The sequence below is a fragment of the Lichenostomus cassidix genome, chromosome 8 (assembly GCF_008360975.1).
Source record: "Lichenostomus cassidix isolate B80296 chromosome 8, HeHo_3.0, whole genome shotgun sequence".
Classification (NCBI taxonomy): Eukaryota; Metazoa; Chordata; class Aves; order Passeriformes; family Meliphagidae; genus Lichenostomus; species Lichenostomus cassidix.
The window spans coordinates 26,777,863-26,797,232 of NC_139489.1; the positions used below are offsets into that span (position 1 = coordinate 26,777,863).

General features: G+C 51.9%; 2 protein-coding genes across 7 annotated transcripts in view; one reads left to right on the forward strand and one right to left on the reverse strand.

The window, feature by feature from the left end:
* Positions 1–19,041, forward strand: part of ASTN1 (astrotactin 1) — a 60,703-nt gene extending 41,662 nt beyond the window's left edge. For 2 of the 5 annotated variants that reach the window (XM_085068638.1, XM_085068639.1), the window contains exons 17-23: positions 1,523–1,791; positions 2,042–2,175; positions 2,559–2,710; positions 3,143–3,278; positions 3,396–3,496; positions 3,970–4,153; positions 8,937–11,290. In XM_085068638.1, the coding sequence (XP_084924764.1) occupies positions 1,523–1,791; positions 2,042–2,175; positions 2,559–2,710; positions 3,143–3,278; positions 3,396–3,496; positions 3,970–4,153; positions 8,937–9,171 (1,211 nt within the window). In that variant the 3' untranslated portion in view covers positions 9,172–11,290. Of the gene's footprint in view, positions 1–1,522; positions 1,792–2,041; positions 2,176–2,558; positions 2,711–3,142; positions 3,279–3,395; positions 3,497–3,969; positions 4,154–8,936; positions 11,291–11,316; positions 12,735–16,548 lie in introns of those variants that run through there. The other 3 variants (XR_014853856.1, XM_085068640.1, XM_085068641.1) reach the window with 3 other exon arrangements.
* Positions 17,607–19,370, reverse strand: part of PAPPA2 (pappalysin 2) — an 86,622-nt gene continuing 84,858 nt past the window's right edge. For both annotated transcript variants that reach the window (XM_085068637.1, XM_085068636.1), the window contains exon 22: positions 17,607–17,744. In XM_085068637.1, the coding sequence (XP_084924763.1) occupies positions 17,670–17,744 (75 nt within the window). In that variant the 3' untranslated portion in view covers positions 17,607–17,669. The remainder of the gene's footprint in view (positions 17,745–19,370) is intronic.

The following is a 19,370-nucleotide window of genomic DNA, read 5'->3' on the forward strand; positions in this document are numbered from 1 at the left end:
ATATCACATTTCAGTTTCACTCTGGCACCTGCCACTTTCCCTCCTTTGCTTTTTGTTTGCAAACGTCAGGGGCTGGATATCGATTGAGAAATTGCAAGAGACAAATCATTCCCTGGCTCCTCTGCTTTTCCTTGGTGCCTGCTAAGCTGCAATTCACAGCCAACCTAAAGTGATCCATCTCCAGCTTCCTGGGGGAGCAGAGCAACACTTTTGTATCCCAGGTTTTGTTTGACAGCCTTGTTTTCTTTGCAGGAGTCTCGAGGATGGGCTAGTGCTGGCCCATTTCTCCACAAATCCTTGCTATGGAGAGATTTTTCCTATTGAGCCATGGATGTGCTCCATGGTGGCTCTCCACAGCAGCCAGCTCATGCCAAGTCACCAGTAGTAATGGCCTGAGCCTGCCCTGGGGGTCAGGCTTTGCTTGGTCATCCTTCAGCTTCCTCCAGCTCCACCAAGCATCCTCAACGGTCCCTCTAGGATCCTTTTTCTTCTGTGTAAATCCAGGGACATTCTTTGGCAGGGATTTTGTGTGAAAAGCGCTGTTTCCCTTCATGGCAAGGCTCGCCATGGCAGTGTGATGCTACCCAGGGCACAGCAGTGATGGGCAGATTTTACCTTCTAGACTTCTGTGCAAGGACTGTTCCTCTTGTGCCAAAATATTTCCTTCTATGGCAATGCTGGACAAAAGCCCACTGAGTGCAGGGTCTGGCTTGCTGCCCCCAGCCTTGGGAGCACAGTGGCACCCAGTGTCAGGCAGCTTGGTGCAGAACTGGGAAAAGCCTAGGCTGTGTCAATGCTTTCCTGCTGCAATGTTGTTTTCTGAGCCTGTTAGGTTGCAGGGTCACCTGAGGGCTGGCAGGGTAGAACCTGCTCCCCATTTCCCTGTGTGGGGACTGAGTGTAGGAGGGGTGGAGGGGCTGGAGAGGGACTTGGTGATTTTGGAGCCAACTTGGGAGCTTTCTGGGCATCACGAGGCATTGGCAAGTCTTCCCTGCTCACTCCAAGCTCTTCAGTGCTGCTTTTGTGGGGGGGCATCAGGTCAGCATCGTTGCTGTTCACCCTGGTCTGACTCCAACAAGCTCTGTCACATCAGTTTTGATTGGGGTCCAAAGAAGGAGTGGAGAAATCAGCTGTAGGGCCAGGAGGACTTCAGTGTGATGTGAAGGTGCCCAGGCAGGTCCTTCACGAGTCTCCAAGCACATGAAGGAGGCTCCCTCTCGTGGGGACCTCCTGCAAGGGTGGTCTGTCCCAGTCCAGGTGTAGGGATGGAGCTGGGGAAACTGAGGCACTGGGAGACCAGAGGATCTGCAATGATAGAGGCCAGGGTGGGCTTTTCAGTCCTGCTTCCTCCTCTGAAGACCACTGAACATTTCATCCCTGCAGAGCAAACAGCTCTTAGGGATACAGGCGACTCATGAGAAGCACTGCCTCTTCTCTGGGAAGGCGGAGCTCTAACACCCTCCTATTCCATTATCAATGGCTTGGAGCCCACCCTGGTGCCACTTTTTCCCCCTTTCCCCAGGCAACTCCCCCTCAGACGAGTCCGAGGAGCGGGAGCGGGACCCCAAGGTGCTGACGTTCCCCGAGTACATCGCCAGCCTCTCGGAGTCGGGCACCAAGCGCGTGGCAGCCGGCGTGCGCATGGAGTGCCAGAGCCGCGGGCGCTGCCCCTCCTCCTGCCCGCTCTGCCACGTCGCCTCCAGCCCCGACGTGCCAGCCGAGCCCATCCTGCTGGAGGTCACCAAAGCAGCCCCCCTCTACGAGCTGGTCACCAACAACCAGACCCAGCGGGTGAGGAGCCACAGGCTGGGGGTGATGGGGTGGGCAGGAGGGGTGGCAGGACAGAATTTGGGGGTTTTGGGGGCAGCTTGCCCCGACAGCATTGTGTCAAGCTGTGGGAGGCGTTGCCCATTGGCCAGCCTTGCTCTCCAGGGTGGGTGGACTGTGCTGAACCCACCAGGGGATGGATGAGCACCGGCACAAGTGGAGGCAGGATGGGAGCTCACCTGTCCAGTGCTCAACCCCTTCTCCTCTCTCCCAGCTGCTGCAGGAGGCCACCATGAGCATGCTGTGGTGCTCAGGCAGTGGGGATGTCATCGAGGACTGGTGCCGCTGTGACTCGAGTGCCTTTGGGGCTGACGGGCTGCCCACCTGTGCACCTCTCCCGCACCCCATGTAGGTCTCCACGTGTGCCCAGCCTGGCTTTTTGGTGTGATGGGTTTGTGAAGAGGTGGTGATGGCCAGCAGTGTGGTGGTAGGATGTGGTGGGGCTGGGTGGCTTTATGGGACAGGTTTGCAAGCTGATGGGTGAGCTGGAAATCAGGCAGAGAGTGCAGAGATACAGTGTCTTTGCTAAGTTCAGCTGAGGACTGCAGAGCTGGTTGTGGATCCCTCCTGGTAAAGCAGCCCTGGGGAATGAGTCCTTTGGACCAACATGCCCAGAGCCAGGAGGGAACAGGGAGGGGGAGTCACTTCTCTCCTGAGGTTGCTGTCTCCTGTGAGTTAATGGCTTTGAATCCCTTTTGTTGCGAGAGAGTAATGCCAAAATTGTCCCCCAGCCTGCGTCTCTCCACTGTGCACGAGCCCAGCAGCACGCTGGTGGTACTGGAGTGGGGCCATTCAGAGCCCCCCATTGGGGTGCAGATTGTCGACTACCTCCTCCGTCAAGAGAAGGTCACCGACAGGATGGATCACTCCAAGGTGGAGACAGGTGAGTAGGGACTGCACTGGTTCTCTGGGGAGACAGGTGAGTGGGGACTGCACTGGTTCTCTGGGGAGAGTGGGACGGCGATGTTAGAAGAGAGCCTCTGTCTCCCTCTTTGCAAGGGGATGCTGCAAAAATCAAATATGCTGTGGAAAAGAGAGCAGCCCTTCTCCTTCCCACCATGCTGCAGAAGGGGCAGCTCCACGCCACAGGGATGAGCTTTTCTGGAAAAGCAATGTGTCCAACTTTACACCAACTTCTTGCATTGGCATAATGCAGTGATGCACAAGGTTGATGCATTGCACCAATGCCCGAAGCAAGGGGACCGTAGCTTTGCTCCCCTTGGCACCAGGCAGCGTGGCAGCAGGCACAGGCTCTCCACAGCCCCAGGGACACCTGTGCCAGCTCCCAGTGGCACACCCTCCCCTCTCTCCCTAGAGACGGTGCTGAGCTTCGTGGATGACATCATCTCAGGTGCCAAGTCACCCTGTGCCATGCCAGCCCAAGTGCCTGACAGGCTCTCCTCCACCATCTCCCTCATCATCCGCTGCTTGGAGCCTGACACCACCTACATGTGAGTGCCCTGTGCCATGCCTGTGGTACCCTGACTCTAGTCATCCTCTTTGATGCCGCCTCTATTTCCGTGTGGTCTTGGGAGCCCAGAGATTCATTCTTCTCCCTTCTCACCCAGGTTCACACTCTGGGGAGTTGACAACACAGGAAGACGTTCCAGGTCCAGTGATGTGACGGTCAAGACGCCCTGCCCTGTGGTAGATGATGTGAAAGCTCAAGGTGAGATGGAGGGAGCTGCTGGACTGTGATGCTTGAGACCAGCACCAGGGAGTTCCCCCTTTCAGCATGTTCCTGTACATGTCTCATGTCCTGGCTGTAACATCTCCTTCACCCATGGTGGGCCAGGAGCTGCTGTGTGGTGTGGAGGGCTGAGATGGGGGCTGCAGGAGGCATACGTCCTCTCTGAAATCAAATGTGAATAAATGGTGTTTCACTAACACTACCTGGTGGCACCACCCATTTCTTCTCCTAATTAGACCAAACTGTGGGGAGCTAACGTGGACTGAGTCCAGGGAATGCCATCTAGTCTGTTGCTCCTCCATTGTGACCTTGTCCTGATATGATGTAAATCATAACTCAGTGACAAATCTTGGTTCTGGTCTTGGTTTCCCCAGAGCTGAGCTTTAGCCCTGGTGGGCTTTATTCATGCCTTTCCTTGCACCCCACTGAACAGCCCCTGTCCTTCTGCCCAGAAATAGCAGACAAGATCTACAACCTCTTCAATGGCTACACGAGTGGCAAGGAGCAGCAGACAGCCTACAACACTCTGCTGGACCTGGGCTCCCCCAGCCTCCACCGAGTCCTTTACCACTACAACCAGCACTACGAGAGCTTTGGGGAGTTCACCTGGCGCTGTGAAGATGAGCTGGGGCCCAGGTAGGCTCGGGAGCTGAGTTGGCTAGGCCTGCCCACCAGCAGGCTTGTCCCTCATGAATATTGGTCACCAGGAAGGCATCTCTTTAGCAAATCTCATGATATGATGATAGATGATAGACTTTAGAGTGTCACAGTGGGGTTTTTATTTTGTTGGATGCTGTGCATATGCAAGGACCACAAATACAGGACAAGGTGGAAAGTGGTTGACTGTTGTCAACCCAGCATCCATGTCCATCCCATCAGCCCTATGCTGTCCCTAGAGTTTGGCCTGGTTCATGCTATGCAGAGTGGCAAAGGGATGGCATTCTCTTTTTTCCCTGGTAGCTGATGCCACAGGCAAAAAGGCAGAAGGTCTTGGAAAAATAATGCACCTTTGAGGGATGGAGGTTGGACTCTGCTTTCTGCCTTTTCCCAGCGTTTGACTTGAGTTACATGCATCTCTGCTTAACTCACTGTCAGTTGTGGTCCCCAGCAGGCAGAGGACTGACCTTAGGTCTGAATTGCACATTTCCTCCATTTTGATCCACATCTGTGGTTGTGTGGGGGTGACATGAGTGTTTTTGGTGCCCAGGCACTGCTGAGCTGCCACAGCAGATTTTGGAGGAGGTTGTCCTGAGCTCTTCCTGTCTAAAATAGTTCCTCTGTGCCTGAGTGAGCACCGTGTCTTCTCTTCAGGCTTCTCCAGGTCACTGAAGCCCCTCCAGCTGCCTGAGGATGTCCCAGGCTTGTGGAGATAGCCACATGTTCCCTTCTCCCCATGTCCTTCAACATCTGCTTCAGCCTGTATGGTTTCCCAGTAACGCAGATGTTTCTAGTCAGTTTAGCAAGCTGGGCTGGGAGATTGTGTGGACTGCAGTGGTGTTTTATAGCATCTGGCCTCCAAAGAACCAGAGCTGTGACCTCACTGGAAATCAGGGTTACTTTCAAATGTACAGCAGCAGCAGCTCCTCTGTGTGAAATTCATGGCCTCCACCTTGCACCATGCCCCACAACTCCTCTTGCTGGTCTCATCACTGGCTGTCTTCCAGCCCTGCTTCTTCAGGTGATCACTTGTGTATTTTCTAGCAGAGGATAGGAGATCTTCCATGTACCTTCTCTATCCTCCAAACCTCTGCTGGGCAGTCAGAGACACTCAGCAAGTAGCTTGTGCCTGTCTTGCACTTAGTGTCTCGGACTTGTCTCTTGGTACAGCTTTGGTGGGAAACTCTTAGGAGATCCTCCATGCCCTGGAGCGAAGCTGGTGTCTCTCCTCTTTCCCCTTTTCCCATTTATGTCCTAAGAAATGTGGGCTCTTTGAGGCACAACCTCAAAGCTCAGCAGAAACATCCCAGCACATTTTTAGGGCAGAGGCTCCCACCAGCTCCTCTGCCCAGTTTTGCCTCATTCCTACAACACCAAGTGGGATCAGCAGGCTTGGACTTAACGTCTCACCTTCATCTCGATCCCAGCTGTGGTGATGCCGCTCTGTCTCGATTTCCAGATGTGAAATCCAGCCCCGGTTTGCACAGACCATCTGACATCTGTTCTGGTGATTTGCATGGGGAGTACATAAAATTCCTTACGTGACAGACTGGAGTAGTCACAGAGCTGCTGCCATCACTGGGGCTGAGTGTTGCCATCTCTGCTCTCTGCCCCTGTGAGGAGACAGCAGACCTGCTGGAATTCGGGGTGGAAGCTGCCTCCTCGAGCCCCACGAGGCAGAGGTGCATTGGCATGGAGCAGCCAGAAATACCACTGAATTACCCAAATGATACCATTTGCTGTGTGAATCTACGAGCCAGAGGGTTAATTCCACCCTCTGGAAATGCTGGAGCGCTTAGGATGGGATGACGCAAGTTGCTGATGAAGTGTTTGCAGCTCGCACTACTTGGAAAGAGGCATTTAGGCAGCTGCAGCGGGTTCTGGTGATGACAAATCTTGGAAAGCAGACCTCCTGTTTGATTGTCTGCGAGGGCGAAGCACCCAGACTGGTGGTGACAGGACAAATCACTTGCAGATGACATTATTTAGCCAGCAGACAGTGTTTGTTTGACTGTTTCTGATGCTCCTTTGAAGTCCTGGATGAGGAACCATGCGACTGACTCTGCCATGTCCCTCCTCCTCCATACATCCAGGCCACCTCCTACTCTGCTCATTTGGGGTGCACTTGGCTCCCTTCTTGGCAGTGCTGCCTGCTGGACCAAAGAAGCATAGCTTGTCTGAGTGCACAGATAACTTGTGTGAGGCTGTGAAAGCAAGTCGCTCCCTCACAGTCCAAGAAGGGGTGCAGAGAGGGCTGGTCTTTGCGTAAGGAAAAGAAATGGAGAAAAAAGCAAGCAATAAGTGGAAGCTGGATTTGATGCAAAGCACAGTGATGTCTGGTGGTGCCTATAGGCTTTGAGCCAAAATCTGTGGGATCATATTAGGCAGTTCTGCGAGGAGGAATGAGGAGGAATGTAGTGCTGGAGGAAGAGAGGCACTCGTGGCACCTTGCTTAGGTGTCAGATGCAGAGACCAAAATAAGTGGGAGCTCGGCTGTTTTCTCATGGCTGGCCAGCTTGGGTGGCTGTCTCCAGAGCCAGCACTATGCTAAGCACCTGTGCCTCTCTGGCATGCCCTGGACAGGAGCTGTGGGGTGGCAGGAGTCATGTGGCTGCAGAGCTGGACAACCTTTCAGCAGCTCCAGATTGGCCCCTTGGAGCTGCAGCCACATCCAAACTTCGAAAGGTTTTCTCTCCAGGAAAGCCAAGATTGGCCCTGACTGGACTTGGGTTAAATCGGTTCATCTCCCAGCAGCTCTCCCATGGTGTACCTGGCCTGGAGGGAGGTGTGGAGAGGCTGTGGATGTTCCTTCATGGTTGGTACACATACCCTGGAGCTGTCAAGCCAGCCTACCCTGCTCATCCAAGTAAGAATGTGATTTTTTCCTTCAGAATCATGATTTGTGCCTCTGCTGCCTGTTCTGAGCTGAGGAGATGCTGGATTGAAGCTACCAAGGGGATGTATCTTCTCTTCCCTGACTATTCTAACCCACCAACTCGGTTGTAGCTGGGTAGGAAACTTATCCCAGCTCTTCAGACACTTCAACTTTTGTCTGGGTTTCCAGGCATGTGAGATAGCTTCAAGATGCTTCATTTGAATCCATTGCCTCCACAGTTGCCAGATTCCCTGGAGATCACCCAAAGTGCAAGATGAGTTTAAAATGAACATAATGTGTTTTATCTGTACAAACTGATTTTCTTGATATAAACATTAGAAGCACAAATTTAAGAGGATAAATTTGAAGAGAACACAATTTAGGTAATGTTTGGCCATGATCCTCTGTGCTCTTCTAATATCTCATCCAATACAAAGTGTTAGTAATTTAGCACTTTCTCACTACCAGGATAAGCCTGCACGGTGATGCCCTGGGTGTGCTGTATGTCTGTTGCAGAAGATGGATTTATCCTGGACCTCCTCTCCCTCTGTCACCTGACCTCCTCTTGGGGCTTCCTTGGCTGGGTTGTGGCTCTTTATGAACTGCTGCTGCAGTGATTTGCCTTTCCTTGTCCTGTTCTCCACAAGTGGAAGATGCAAAATCCACATGTAAAGAGACAGGGAGCTCTGCCACATCCCCTGCTCTCTCAGGCTTTTTGGATCAAACCTGTGTTTGATGTATGCCCCAGTATATCCCTCCTAGTTTGCACAGTGTCCTGTGGGACATCTTTCCCAAACTGTCCTAAGCATTGCAAGTCATGTAGCAGGAGTGTCATTCACTGTACTTATGTGTTATTGCATCCTATGCAGATCATAATTCTTATCTCACCTTCAGCCTTCCATACAGACCCTCACAAGCCAAGCAGGACATTCTGATTTGGATTTTTTTTCTTAAATGTCCCTCATCCCCTGTGGTGTCCTGGCATGTTGGTCCCAGTACTGCACATTTCTGGCCCTGGAGAAGTTGTGAATTCCCCGTTCCTGGAAATGTGCAAGGCCAGGCTGGGGCTTGGAGCAACCTGGTCAAATGGAAGGTGTCCCTACCCATGGGACAGTGGAACAAAATTATCTTTAAGGTCCCCTCCAATTCAAACCATCCTGTGATTCTGTGTCCTACCCCAAGCCATGAGTGACCAGCATAATTCCCAAATATGCAGCACATGCACTTAATGGAGAGGACACACATGGTGACACTGTTCTGGGCTGGCCACATGTCATGCCTGACACTTTTTAGCATTTCTCCCCACAGCCTACAGTGCTATTGGCTCCCGGTTTCCCATCCTGTTGTATTTGGGGTCCAGTAGCTGCAGCAGTGACAGGTGGTGCCACTTGAGTCCTCGGTCATGTCTACCCCAAGGGGTGCTGGGGTTTTCCCAGCTATACCTGTGACTGTCTCCTCAATAAACCCTCAGCAAACCTGGCCTTGTTGTGTGAGTGGTACAGGGTGGGAGAAGAAGAGGGACAGCACAGGGAAGTGTGAGTCACAAGACCAGTGCAGCAGGTCCGGCACTGCCATGGTGACATGGCCCCTCTCTGCCCCTGGCAGGGGCTGTTCTCACTTGCATTTAGCTTGCAGTGCTGCCTTGGGGATGGAGTGTCCCCCCAGCCCCACCATCCCTCCCCGTCCTGGCGGCATCAGGTTCCCCTCAGCTGCTCTTGCATTCTCTTCTCCCTCAAGGAGTTCCCACGGTGTCCTTAACTCTCTTTACTTTTCTCTCCTCATACATTCCTCCCGCCCTTCCCGCCATCCCCCCGTGGTGTCTCCATCACTCCCGCCACCCCTCGCTGTCCATCGCCCCCCTGGCATGTCCCCTTGCCCGCCCTGCAGGAAGGCTGGCCTCATCCTCTCTCAGCTGGGGGACCTCAGCAGCTGGTGCAATGGCCTCCTGCAGGAGCCCAAGATCAGCCTCCAGCGCTCATCCCTCAAGTACCTCGCCTGCCGCTACAGCGAGATCAAGCCCTATGGGCTCGACTGGTCGGAGCTCAGCCGGGACCTCAGGAAGACGTGCGAGGAGCAGACGCTGAGTGTCCTTTACAATGACTATGGTGACAAGGACTACTGAGGTTTCTGGGCGCCTGCTCTCAGGCTGGCCTTCCCATGGGCATTTCTGAGGGTTTTACACACGGACCCATGGAGGGGGAGGGTGTCACTGATGTTTCTGGAGGCAAGAATTTGGACTGGGGAGCCAAACCAGTTGCTCTGTGCAGGAGTGACTCAGTATTAGTTTCTTCTTTGACTTGGCCAAAAGCCTTTCTAGTTAGAAGTCTTGTGGGACCCAGTTTTCTTGGTTTTGTTTTATTCATTTTGCCAAGAGGTTCCTCAGCATTGATGGAGAAGGCAAGTTGGGAGGGCACAGCCCTCTTCTCCTGCCCCATCCCTGCCCTGGTTGTGGGGACTGTCCCCAGGGGTGGGGGGCACTGGTCACAGGAGAAACATGGTGACACAGCCAGGATGGGAGAGCAGGTGATACAGGGAACATGGAGGCAGGGCATGCAGGTCAGGTTGAGATGCTTGTGGTTATGGCTGAGCTAATCAGCCGCTGGATGGCCAGCAGGATTTTTGCAATTGTAAAGCATGAGGTCTGGGTGAGACCTGAGTGAGTGATGGTGCCTTTGATGGGCAGAGCTGGCACAGTGTCATCAGTTGGGGCAAAGACACCGGGGTGTTGTGACCCCATCTCCTCAGGTTATTCTGCTGTAGTCAAAGCCCACATGTGCTCCGAGATGCAGAGTCCTCCAGAACAAAAGCAGCTTGGCCTCGGGGCCAGTGGTCAGCTGGACGTCGTGAGCTTCATGAGGAACCACATTCCTTTAAAATCCTTTCCATTATCTTTTTTTTCACCCATCATAATAAAGATTTTGAAACAACATCAAGCTGCTGCTGAGGAGAACTAGCCTAGGGGAGCAGCAGCCAGATGGCACAGACAAGATGTTCTGCACTAGCCACTTGTAGCTGTGGTGTTGCCCAGGCTCTGCAGGATGAGGGGGGAGGGATGAAGGGCACCCCAGTGCCATGGTGCAGGATGGTCCTGAAGGTTCTGGTCCCAGAGAGGCCTTGAAGAGCAGGCTTCTGGGGGTGTTGCTTGCCCATGTTCAGGCTCACATCTGCTGCTTCCTCTGGTAACGTTTTGTTTTTTTTTTAAAGTTTTTTTTAAAAAGAGAGAGCTGGGGTTGTACTGAGACGCTTGGTTCAGAGCAAATGGTTCTCCAAAACCCTGTCACTGCTGATGGTGTTGGAGGCAGAAAACAGGTTCCTTTTAGCTTCAGCTTCCTGCCTGGTTTGCAGAGGAGGCAGCTCTGCACTTGCCAGCTGCACACCTTTGATCTGGACAAGACTGGAGCCCTACAGTGGGATTTTTACGATGCCTCTAGAGAGAAATTTCCTTTTCATTTTTTTCAGCCTTGGCGGGAACAGTCTTCAGCCTGTCTTACACAGTTTTCCGCCTCATTCCTCCTCCTACCTGCCAAGGACATGGCTTGAATATTTGCGTGGTGCTGAGAGGGAGGTGGCTGTGGTCTGCACCCAGGCACTGCCGACAGCACTGCACCACTGTATTTTCTCAACAGCAGCTCAGTGTCTTCCTGCAGGACCACACAGCTTTGCTCTTTCCTTCTCATGGGCAGAGCTCTCTCCAGGGGCAGCTGGCCTGGACTGGGGAGCTGCTGAGAGCAGCCAGCAGCACTCAGTATTACCTGGGTATCCCTGTGTCGTCGCTGTAATGAATGTGTCTAGCAGGGCTCATCAGACAAACGTCTGCTCTGTGCAAGAAGGAAGTCTCCTGGATCCTTTTGGCTTTTTTTCATATGTTTGTCCTTACATTTTGATGTGCCTGATGCTGCCAAGGGCTTAAGGCTCAGAGCAAGACCGGTGCCACCTCCATGCACAGGTATATATGGGCAGGTGATCTGTACTGAGTCATTGCCCCTTTTCCTTTCAGCCAGCGAGACTCTTGGCCAAGACACTTCGGTTTATCCTTTTGCTTATCCCAGCAGATGCTGAGACAACTTTTAACTTCCAGCCAGGCAGCCATGCAGGCATGGGCAAAGGGCACCTCTGCTCAACGCCTCGAAGGGATGCTTGAACGAAAGCTGCTCTGGCCCAGACGCCGGTTGGTTTCTTGCCAAATAATACCGTGTACATGGCCTTTATATGAAATGCAGACTGTTTTCCTTTGGGTAGCAGACTCCTCTCTTTTATTGCTTACTAGGTGCAGCAGCAAGGATGGGAGCAGTGCCATCTGCCAGCCACTCACTGCGATGCTGCCAGGAAAACCCTGGACACTCCATGCATTCACACCTGCCTAGGTTACTTTTTCATCTGGCCCCAAGATTTATGCTGAGGCTTTACAGATATTTCTGTTCTGCTTCCGTGCTGACACTTCAAAGCCCTTGCATGGGCAGTTAAAGCCCTGCAGCATCGTCAGCTGGCTGGGCTGGACTCTGCTCCCTGGGCGCAGCTTCCCCGTGGGCTGGGATTTGGAGGGTGAAGGGGAAGCCACCCCTGCAAAGTCCTTTGGCAGCACCCTTGCACAGCTGGATGGGGCTCAGCATCCCCACCCCGTGACAGACTGTGCAGGCTGCTGGCAGGGCTGTGCTCTGCTGGTTTGCCTGCCGTGGTGCTCCTGCAGCCACTGTGCCAACAGGGCCTGCCAGCGTGGCATGTCTGTGAGGCCTTTTGCACAGTGACCCTGGCTTTGTGAAGGCTTCCTTCCTGGTTTCCTCACTCTGGCTTTGCAGGTCAGAGCCTTGCCCAAGCTTGGATTTTGTTGCCCAAGTCTCTCAGCTACCACACAAGTCCATCTCAGACAAATGCCAGCAGCCACCTTGGGGCACTGGACCTGAGAGGGGTGTGCACCATGGCTGTAGGGCTGGCCTTGGTGAGATGTGTTGTGTGGGGCTTGCTCACCCAAAACACGTGCCCTGCTCCAGTGGAAGGTGTCCCTGTGTAGGGCAGTGGGGATGGAACTAGATGATCTTTAGTGTCCCTTCCAACCTAAACCAGTCTATGACTCTGTGGTTCCCTGCAGAGCTGACTCCATCCACATCTACTGCAGGATCCCACTGTTGGGCCTGCACAGTATTTTCCCCCTTGGACTCCCAGTTCTTCCCAAGCTGCCAGCAACATGAAAACTGGACAAGACACTGTTTCCCGTCCATTTCTGCAACCTCCTACACCCCCCTGCCTTTTCTTTTTGTTTTATTTTTGAATTAATGAGCAATCATTCACCTGAGATGAACCTCTGGGTCATTAACTTTTCTTTGCTGCATCCGTACCCCTTTAATAGCATTACTACCTTTTACTTGTCGTGGAGTTATTTAACATATAAAGATGGTTTGGTCCTTTTCTTTACAAAAATGGCTACAATTCATGTTCCTTGATGTTCTATTAAAACTCTAATGTGACGTTTTACTACTGTAGATTGAAAGTAGGGTGCTTTAGGGTGAGATAGCCATGTGACAAGAAACACAAAACCCTTCTGGATTACGTAAAAAAAAAATTAAAAAAAAAAAAAGGTTTTAAACAACAGCAACAAAAATCATTGTAACACTATGTAAAACTCCAGATGATAATTTAACTGACTATTAAATGGAGCTGTTAGTAATCCCTGGCTCTGGCAAACTGGAATGTTTGTTTATAGTTTTGGTCCAGTTGATGTCATCTTTGGTCGCGGATGAAACACTCCCAGCCTTTGAACTCGGGTGAGTCTTCACACAAGTTCAGCATTAGCCTGTCTGCCCACTGGGTTAGCCAAGTCCCAAACCACTCAGCACTCACAGATGGAGTCGTGTCCTGCGCCTCGTCTTGCCCACCTGCTCTGCCGGACATGGGAAGGTGCAGATGTCTGCAGTCACCTTTGGGTTTTTGGGGAAAAACTGCATTTTCACATCCTTGGCAAGGGTCTCTCAGTCCTTGATTTGCAAACCTCCACAGAAGCTGGGAATTTGGAAGCTGAGTCCAAAAAGACTTCTTTTAGCCATTCTTTTAGTGAATGAGGTGGATGGGATGGTGCTGTCTGGTGGTCAGTGACCCCCTGAGAATGTCCTAGTCCATCTGGCAGACTTTTGACCGAGGACTAGCAGCAACATGAGTATTCATGTCCCACAAAGAGTGTGAAAACTAGTGCCTGAACAGAGGAGAGACCTGCAGAAGATGCCAAAAGCCACTTAGAGGGCAGTGCTGTGTCTAGTGGTCAGGCCATCTGGAATTGCAAGGGAAGATCCCTTGGCCAAGCCCAGTGTGTATTGTCACCTGCCCTGCCAGATGGGTGGGAGATCCTGGGAGATGCTGGGATTACTGCAGGCAGACAGACAGGACACTTGGGAGGACACGGGGAATTTAGGGACTATAGCACAGGAATCCATAGGAAACCAGACTGCATTCAAGTCTCATGGAACAACTTGATTTTTTTTCTTTTCCCAGTGCTAAATTGCAGGAAAATAAGCTAAAAATACACCAAATACTTTCCTTCTGCTATTTTCCATGCAGTTAACCACCATCTCATTGTGTAATAACCTGTGGCTGAGGAATGAGATGAGGAGGAAGAGGGGAAGGAGGAGAGGGTCTGTGTGGCAGCAGGGTGTGCAAGCCTAAACTGCTGTGTAAGATCTCAGCATGGCTGGCTCATCACAAAATCTGCTTAGGGGTCATCTGGCTTGCAATTCATGGGGGTTTGGAGAAAGCCACCCCAAAAAGGGTGATGTGGACTGTAAGGGGTGCGTCACCAGCATGTTGTTAGGTTTTTAGGAAGGACTTTATGTGTTTATGTGGGGAGGGTTGCCATGGGCCAGCAGTCCCTGTTCATCCCCAGGAAGCAGGTGGCAGCAGGGACTGCTCCTTTTCCACACAGCCATGACCAGCATTGCAGTTCTGTGCCATGCTGTCCTGCTGGTGCCCCATCTCCTGGTGACTGACTGCATGATCCCCTCCATGGTAATGGCTGGCAAAGCCTTCCAAACTCAGTTGGTGTTGCTGGAAGAGCCACTGCCCTGCTCAGCCACATATCCCCATCATCTTGGGGTCACAGGGATTGTTTGTCGCCGTGGGATTGGGTGTTTGGCAGAAAGGAGGGAAAGGATGGGAAAGCAGCTCTTCACCTGGCTACTGCCATAGACAGTTGTTCTTCATGTGTTACATGCAAGACACACCACTGGGATGCTCGTTGTTTGGGGCTGTGGAGACCCTTAATGTTCTGTCCCTTGAGGGAACAAATTTGTCTTCCCCAAAGTGCATGATTTGGGGAGCTTTGTCCTAGAGAGGACATCTGATGTCACCTGGAGATGCTGTTCCTGCACTGGGACTGAGTCACTGTGCAAAGACAGGACATGAAGGAGAGGCCAATGAGGAGCATCAGAGATGGCTGGAGGAAGAAGAGAGGGGTTTCAACACAGGGCAAGGGTTTTTTGGTGTTTCCCAGTCCGTAGGTACAAAGTTTACCTGGTTACTTAAAAAAAAAAAAAATCCCCAAATCTTAAAGCAACTTTTTTTATTGTCTTTGGTTTTAACTTTCTTGCAAGGATACCACATGGTCCTCTGGCTCTACTTTGAGACACCTTCTGCTCCCCATCCCCAGGGAGATGGGGTGTGACCACACACACACACACACTCACAGAGATTTCCGTACACTTTAAGTGGATTAATTACAAAAAGCAATCAGCCTAGGACCGGTTTGTAGCATACCCAGCAGAAGACCTTCTGCAAAAGTGCAGCTGGTGGCACAGCTTTGGCAGCCTTGAACTGGGGGGCAGCATTGGAGGTGAGTGTCCCCCCACACCCCAAAACCCAAAAGAAATCTCCAGCTGGGCTGGGACTGTTCTGGGAAAATCTGCAGTCTGGGAAGTGGAGAATATGTCAGACCCAACGTGTCAGGAGCTGGCAAACCACCTCCCTGGCCCCATTTTGGGCAAATCAAGGAAGCAAAAGAGATGAAGGATGAGAAGATTATTTATTTTTCATAGATTTTTATAAAAAATAATTATCAAATACAAAAAAATAAAAATAGCAGCAGCCTCCGTTGTGAATAAAACCCTAAAGGGGACACAAACCGCTCAGTGTTGCTATAGAAGAACAATATTTCTGTAGAAGCTGTCTGGTCATGAGAAGCACAAATGTCTACCAGCCAAACCAGCACCTCCCATCCCACCCTGCCAGTTCCCCTGTCCAGGGAGCACAGTCCCTTCCCTGCACACACAGGTGAGCAGGGGAAAAAATGGGATTTTCATGCCAAAACAATAAAAATTTGGGATATAGACACATGGGCATCCAGATAATGCTGACACCCAGCAGGGAAGGGTTTGTCATGGCAAGATGTTGGGACTTGAAATTCTGCTTCTGTGTGTCACACTCATCCCACATCCCCTCTTGTCCCCACCTGTGTGGGGCTGCTGGAATGCCACTCCTGCTGTGTTGGGACCCCTGGATCTCCCCTTCCCTGCACTGCTGGTGCAGCACAGGCTGCCCGAGCTGCACATCCTGGGGGTGTTGGGCCAACTATTATTTGAATTTCCTTGAGGGTTGTTTTTTTATTGAAAAGTGGATATCTGACAAAAAATTACTGCTATCTGCCCAACTGACAGCGAATCTTGGGGTGTTGTCACCTGTGCATGATGAGAACAGAAATGTCAGCATCCCTACTGCAGGAGGAGATGGGGCTCATTTTTCCCCAACCTCTCTTCAAATCTCTGCCTAGGCCAGGTAGATTGGGGGCACTTGGGGTCAGGAAAGGGCCGGGAGAAGGACAAGGCATCTCCAGCCTGATGGGATGTCCAGGCACCTCTGCCCCACTGGGGTCCTCCAGTAAAACACAGCTGTAGGAAATACCTGACAAAACAGGATGGGGTAGAGCTAGCGGAAGCCAAATGATGCCTTGAAAATTCCTGGTCTCTCCACACCGTGTCACCCTCTCTCCACCACTCCTTCAGCAGACAAACCCTGGCTTGAAGCCTGGATCCAACAGCAGAGGCCATGTGGGCAGCACACAGCCAGGCAGCCTGAAGTCCTTTGGTGCCAACCTGCAGCTCACCTGGGGACACTGCAATGAGTTCCTACTCTCTGGTCCCTTCTCTGCTCTCCTGTGCTCTTTCTGTCCCTTTTCTCAGCCTCTTTGCTGCACAAAACCATCAGTGATAATCCCCACTGGAGCCAGGCACCTTTTCTGTTGCTGCCTTTATGTGGCTAGGTAAAAGCTGAGCTTCTGGGAATCAGTTATGAGGGGCAAAGTTTCTTGCTGGGCTTCTTTGGGGCCAGAATTGAATCTGAAATCATGCAGATTTTCACTTAGTGCCTACAGGAGCAAGAGCCTCTTGGAAACCAGCAACTGTATGTCCAGTGTGAGGGGCTCTGGCAGAGATAATAATAACACTCCTACTAAGGAAAATCTCAGTGAGGAAAGATGATGCTCAAAGTCTCCTGACAGGTTTTTTTGGTCCCTTTGGCATTACAGGGTCTGGTCTCCTCTGAGATCTGCTGACAACACAACTCAGTTGGAGCTCAAACATGCTAGAAAGAGAAGAAGGACCACCTGAGCATCCTTCATTCAAGCATCACACAGCTACTCTGGTTTGGCCTCTACATCCAGCTGGGGGTGCAGTGGCTGGAGGAGTGAGACAGAGAGGGGCCATGGTGATTCTTTGCTCCTATTGACCATGCAGTGACCCCCATGGACACACAGCCCTGCCCAGAGGGCTCTGAAATAATGTGTGATGGGTGCCTGTGGTGCCCTTGGAACCTCTTGTGCTCAGTGGGATGATTCAATGGCACAGCAGCATTTTTTCTCAACTCCAGAATCCTGATCCACACCCTAAGCAGAACAAGGCAAAGCATTGGCAAATACCAAGGGTTAAACTTGGTCCCTGCAAGATGCCCAAGTCACCTTGAGGTGGGAGCCTCCACACCTGGGGAGCTCTCTGCTGGTATGGCCTGGATGTTTGGCTTCTCTCTCTGTCCTCCTTCCAGCTCCCTCTCAGCAAGGAAGGGGAAATTCCCTGCTCCTCCTGCCCCGATCTGCACTTTCCCAATGGTTTGTACTTCACAGCAGCATGGGTGTATGATAAAGGGTATCCTTTCTCAGCTTCATCAAGAGCAAAGAAAATATAATATATATTTTTATATATATATTATATATATGTATATAGATATAATTAAGTTTAAATATTTGCAGAGAGATCACAACTACCTCGACCTTGCTAAAAGAAGCCTGTACAGCAGGGAGGGGTGAATAGTGACAAAATCCAGAGCAAAGACACACGCCCAGGAGCCGGACCAGGACAAACATCCATGGCAGCACCTGGGCTCTCGGCGTGGCCCCTAGTGTGGCTGAGGCGGCACCAGACCCCTGGCTGCGCCCCTCGCACGGGTTCTGGAGGGAGCAGCGATGAGGAGGGACCATGTGCCTGCCCTCCCGGGCTCCTCGGTGGCCTGGACCCAACCCCTCTGTGTGCAGCCGCCATCCCCTGCCCGGCTCTCCCTCACGCTCCTGCCCTCTGGCCCTGCCGTTCCCGCGGCTCCGCTGCTGCCCTTCGCTGCTCCGGCGCTGCCTGACCCAGAGAGGCCCTCCTGCCGCCGCTACTGGTTCTCCTCGGCCGCCGGGTCACGGCACGTGCACTCGTCCTGGTCGCAGTCTGCAGCAAAGGGGATCACCTGGGACAACAAAGGGACACCTCAGCCTCTGCCCTGTGACACCCCTGTGCCCCCACAAGGCCTCTCCACCCCAGACGTTTGGGGCTGTGCCCTGCTGTTGGCACTGCCAGGCTCCGCGCTCGCTGAGGAATGGGCTCTGATACAACCTGTCTCCAGCTGAGTTTTGTTCTTAGGCTTTTCCTTTTTGTTAAAGTGTTTCAAATTTTGCAGCCAAAGGTCAGGTTGAGTCTTGTGCCCCAAGTGTCAGAGCGTGGGAGGAAGTGTCCCCTGATGGGTATAAGACACTCAGACTAGAGCTGGCAGTGGTGAGGTACCTCTGGATTTAAGTTCTGCTTTGGTCCCTATTGGAAAACCCCCTTCATCCATGTCTGAACCTGTGGACCTGTCAGCTACTCCTGACTCTTCCAGCAAAGCATGAAGATAACACCTTTGCTTCTACAGCTCTTGGAGGAACTCAACCAAGCTCCCAGCTGCAAAGCTGACCTCCACACAACCCAACATAGGAGCCAGGGTAGGCGCACCGTCCTTGTGCATTGTGGATTGAGGAGAGCCAGGCAGGATGGAGGCTCTGTGAGCAGAACAGCCTTCTGTGGGGCAGGCAGTGGGTTCATCTAGGGCCACCACAAGCTGTGCAGCTTTGAGGCACCCCATGCAGGTAGGGAGGCTCACTGCTCATTACTTCCTCTGCAACAGCTGCCTGTGACCCATAAGCCTGTGTCACAGGTAGCAGAGAAAGGAAGGAGGGCATCCACTGAGCATCTGACTCCTGGTTGACAGTGGCCTGGTCATGAGCCATGGGAGCTGAGAAAAGAGTTTCCTTCAGAGGTTTTATATACACCAGGCTCAGAGCCAGGAGTTTTTCTTACTGGGAAAACACATTTGATTTTTCACAGACTGGGTCAGTGAACAAAGGGCTGAAGCATTTTGGTTTGGGTTTTTTTCATGTTTAAACCCTGTATTTCTTCATCTGCCTTAACAGAGATGTGCTGGAGGCTTGTTGAGTGGAAGATCTGGGACCTGTGGGGGATGCAAGCTGGGTCTGGGTGTCCTGAGAGCCATGGGACTGAACCCCCCCACTTTCTACTGTGAACCCATCCTTTATTTTGGCCATGCCTTGTTCCAAGATGTCATGATATTGTTGTGGGGATTTCACTCGTCACTTGGGTGTAAAGCCTTTTCTTTCCTATCTCAAGTGGATCTTCCCAGGATTTTATTTTTCCTTTTCTCTGTGTATGTATGCGTGATGAAAGGAGAAATGATTCAAGCTCCACAACAAAGATGAGAAGATCCAAATTCACATATTTTTGCAGTGAGAAATTCTTTCATGCCCTGTGATTTGTTTTGCTGTTGGATATGATTAGGAAGAATGGGCTGTGAGTGCTGGATAGCAAGTTAGGTGGGAGGGAAGGTTGTGATGGGAGACAAAGAAGGGTCTGTGCAACCCCGAAACCAAGTTGCTCCCTCTGCACTGTTCTTCCCTCCTTCCTTCCTCAAAGAGAGAGGAAAACATAAGTTGTAGTGGATGCCAGTGGGCCATACCAAAAATCCCCTGAGACAGCTCAATTACACGACAAGGTGCCTTCTGACTCACCATACACAGCACTAAGTTCTATGGAAGTCATTTCT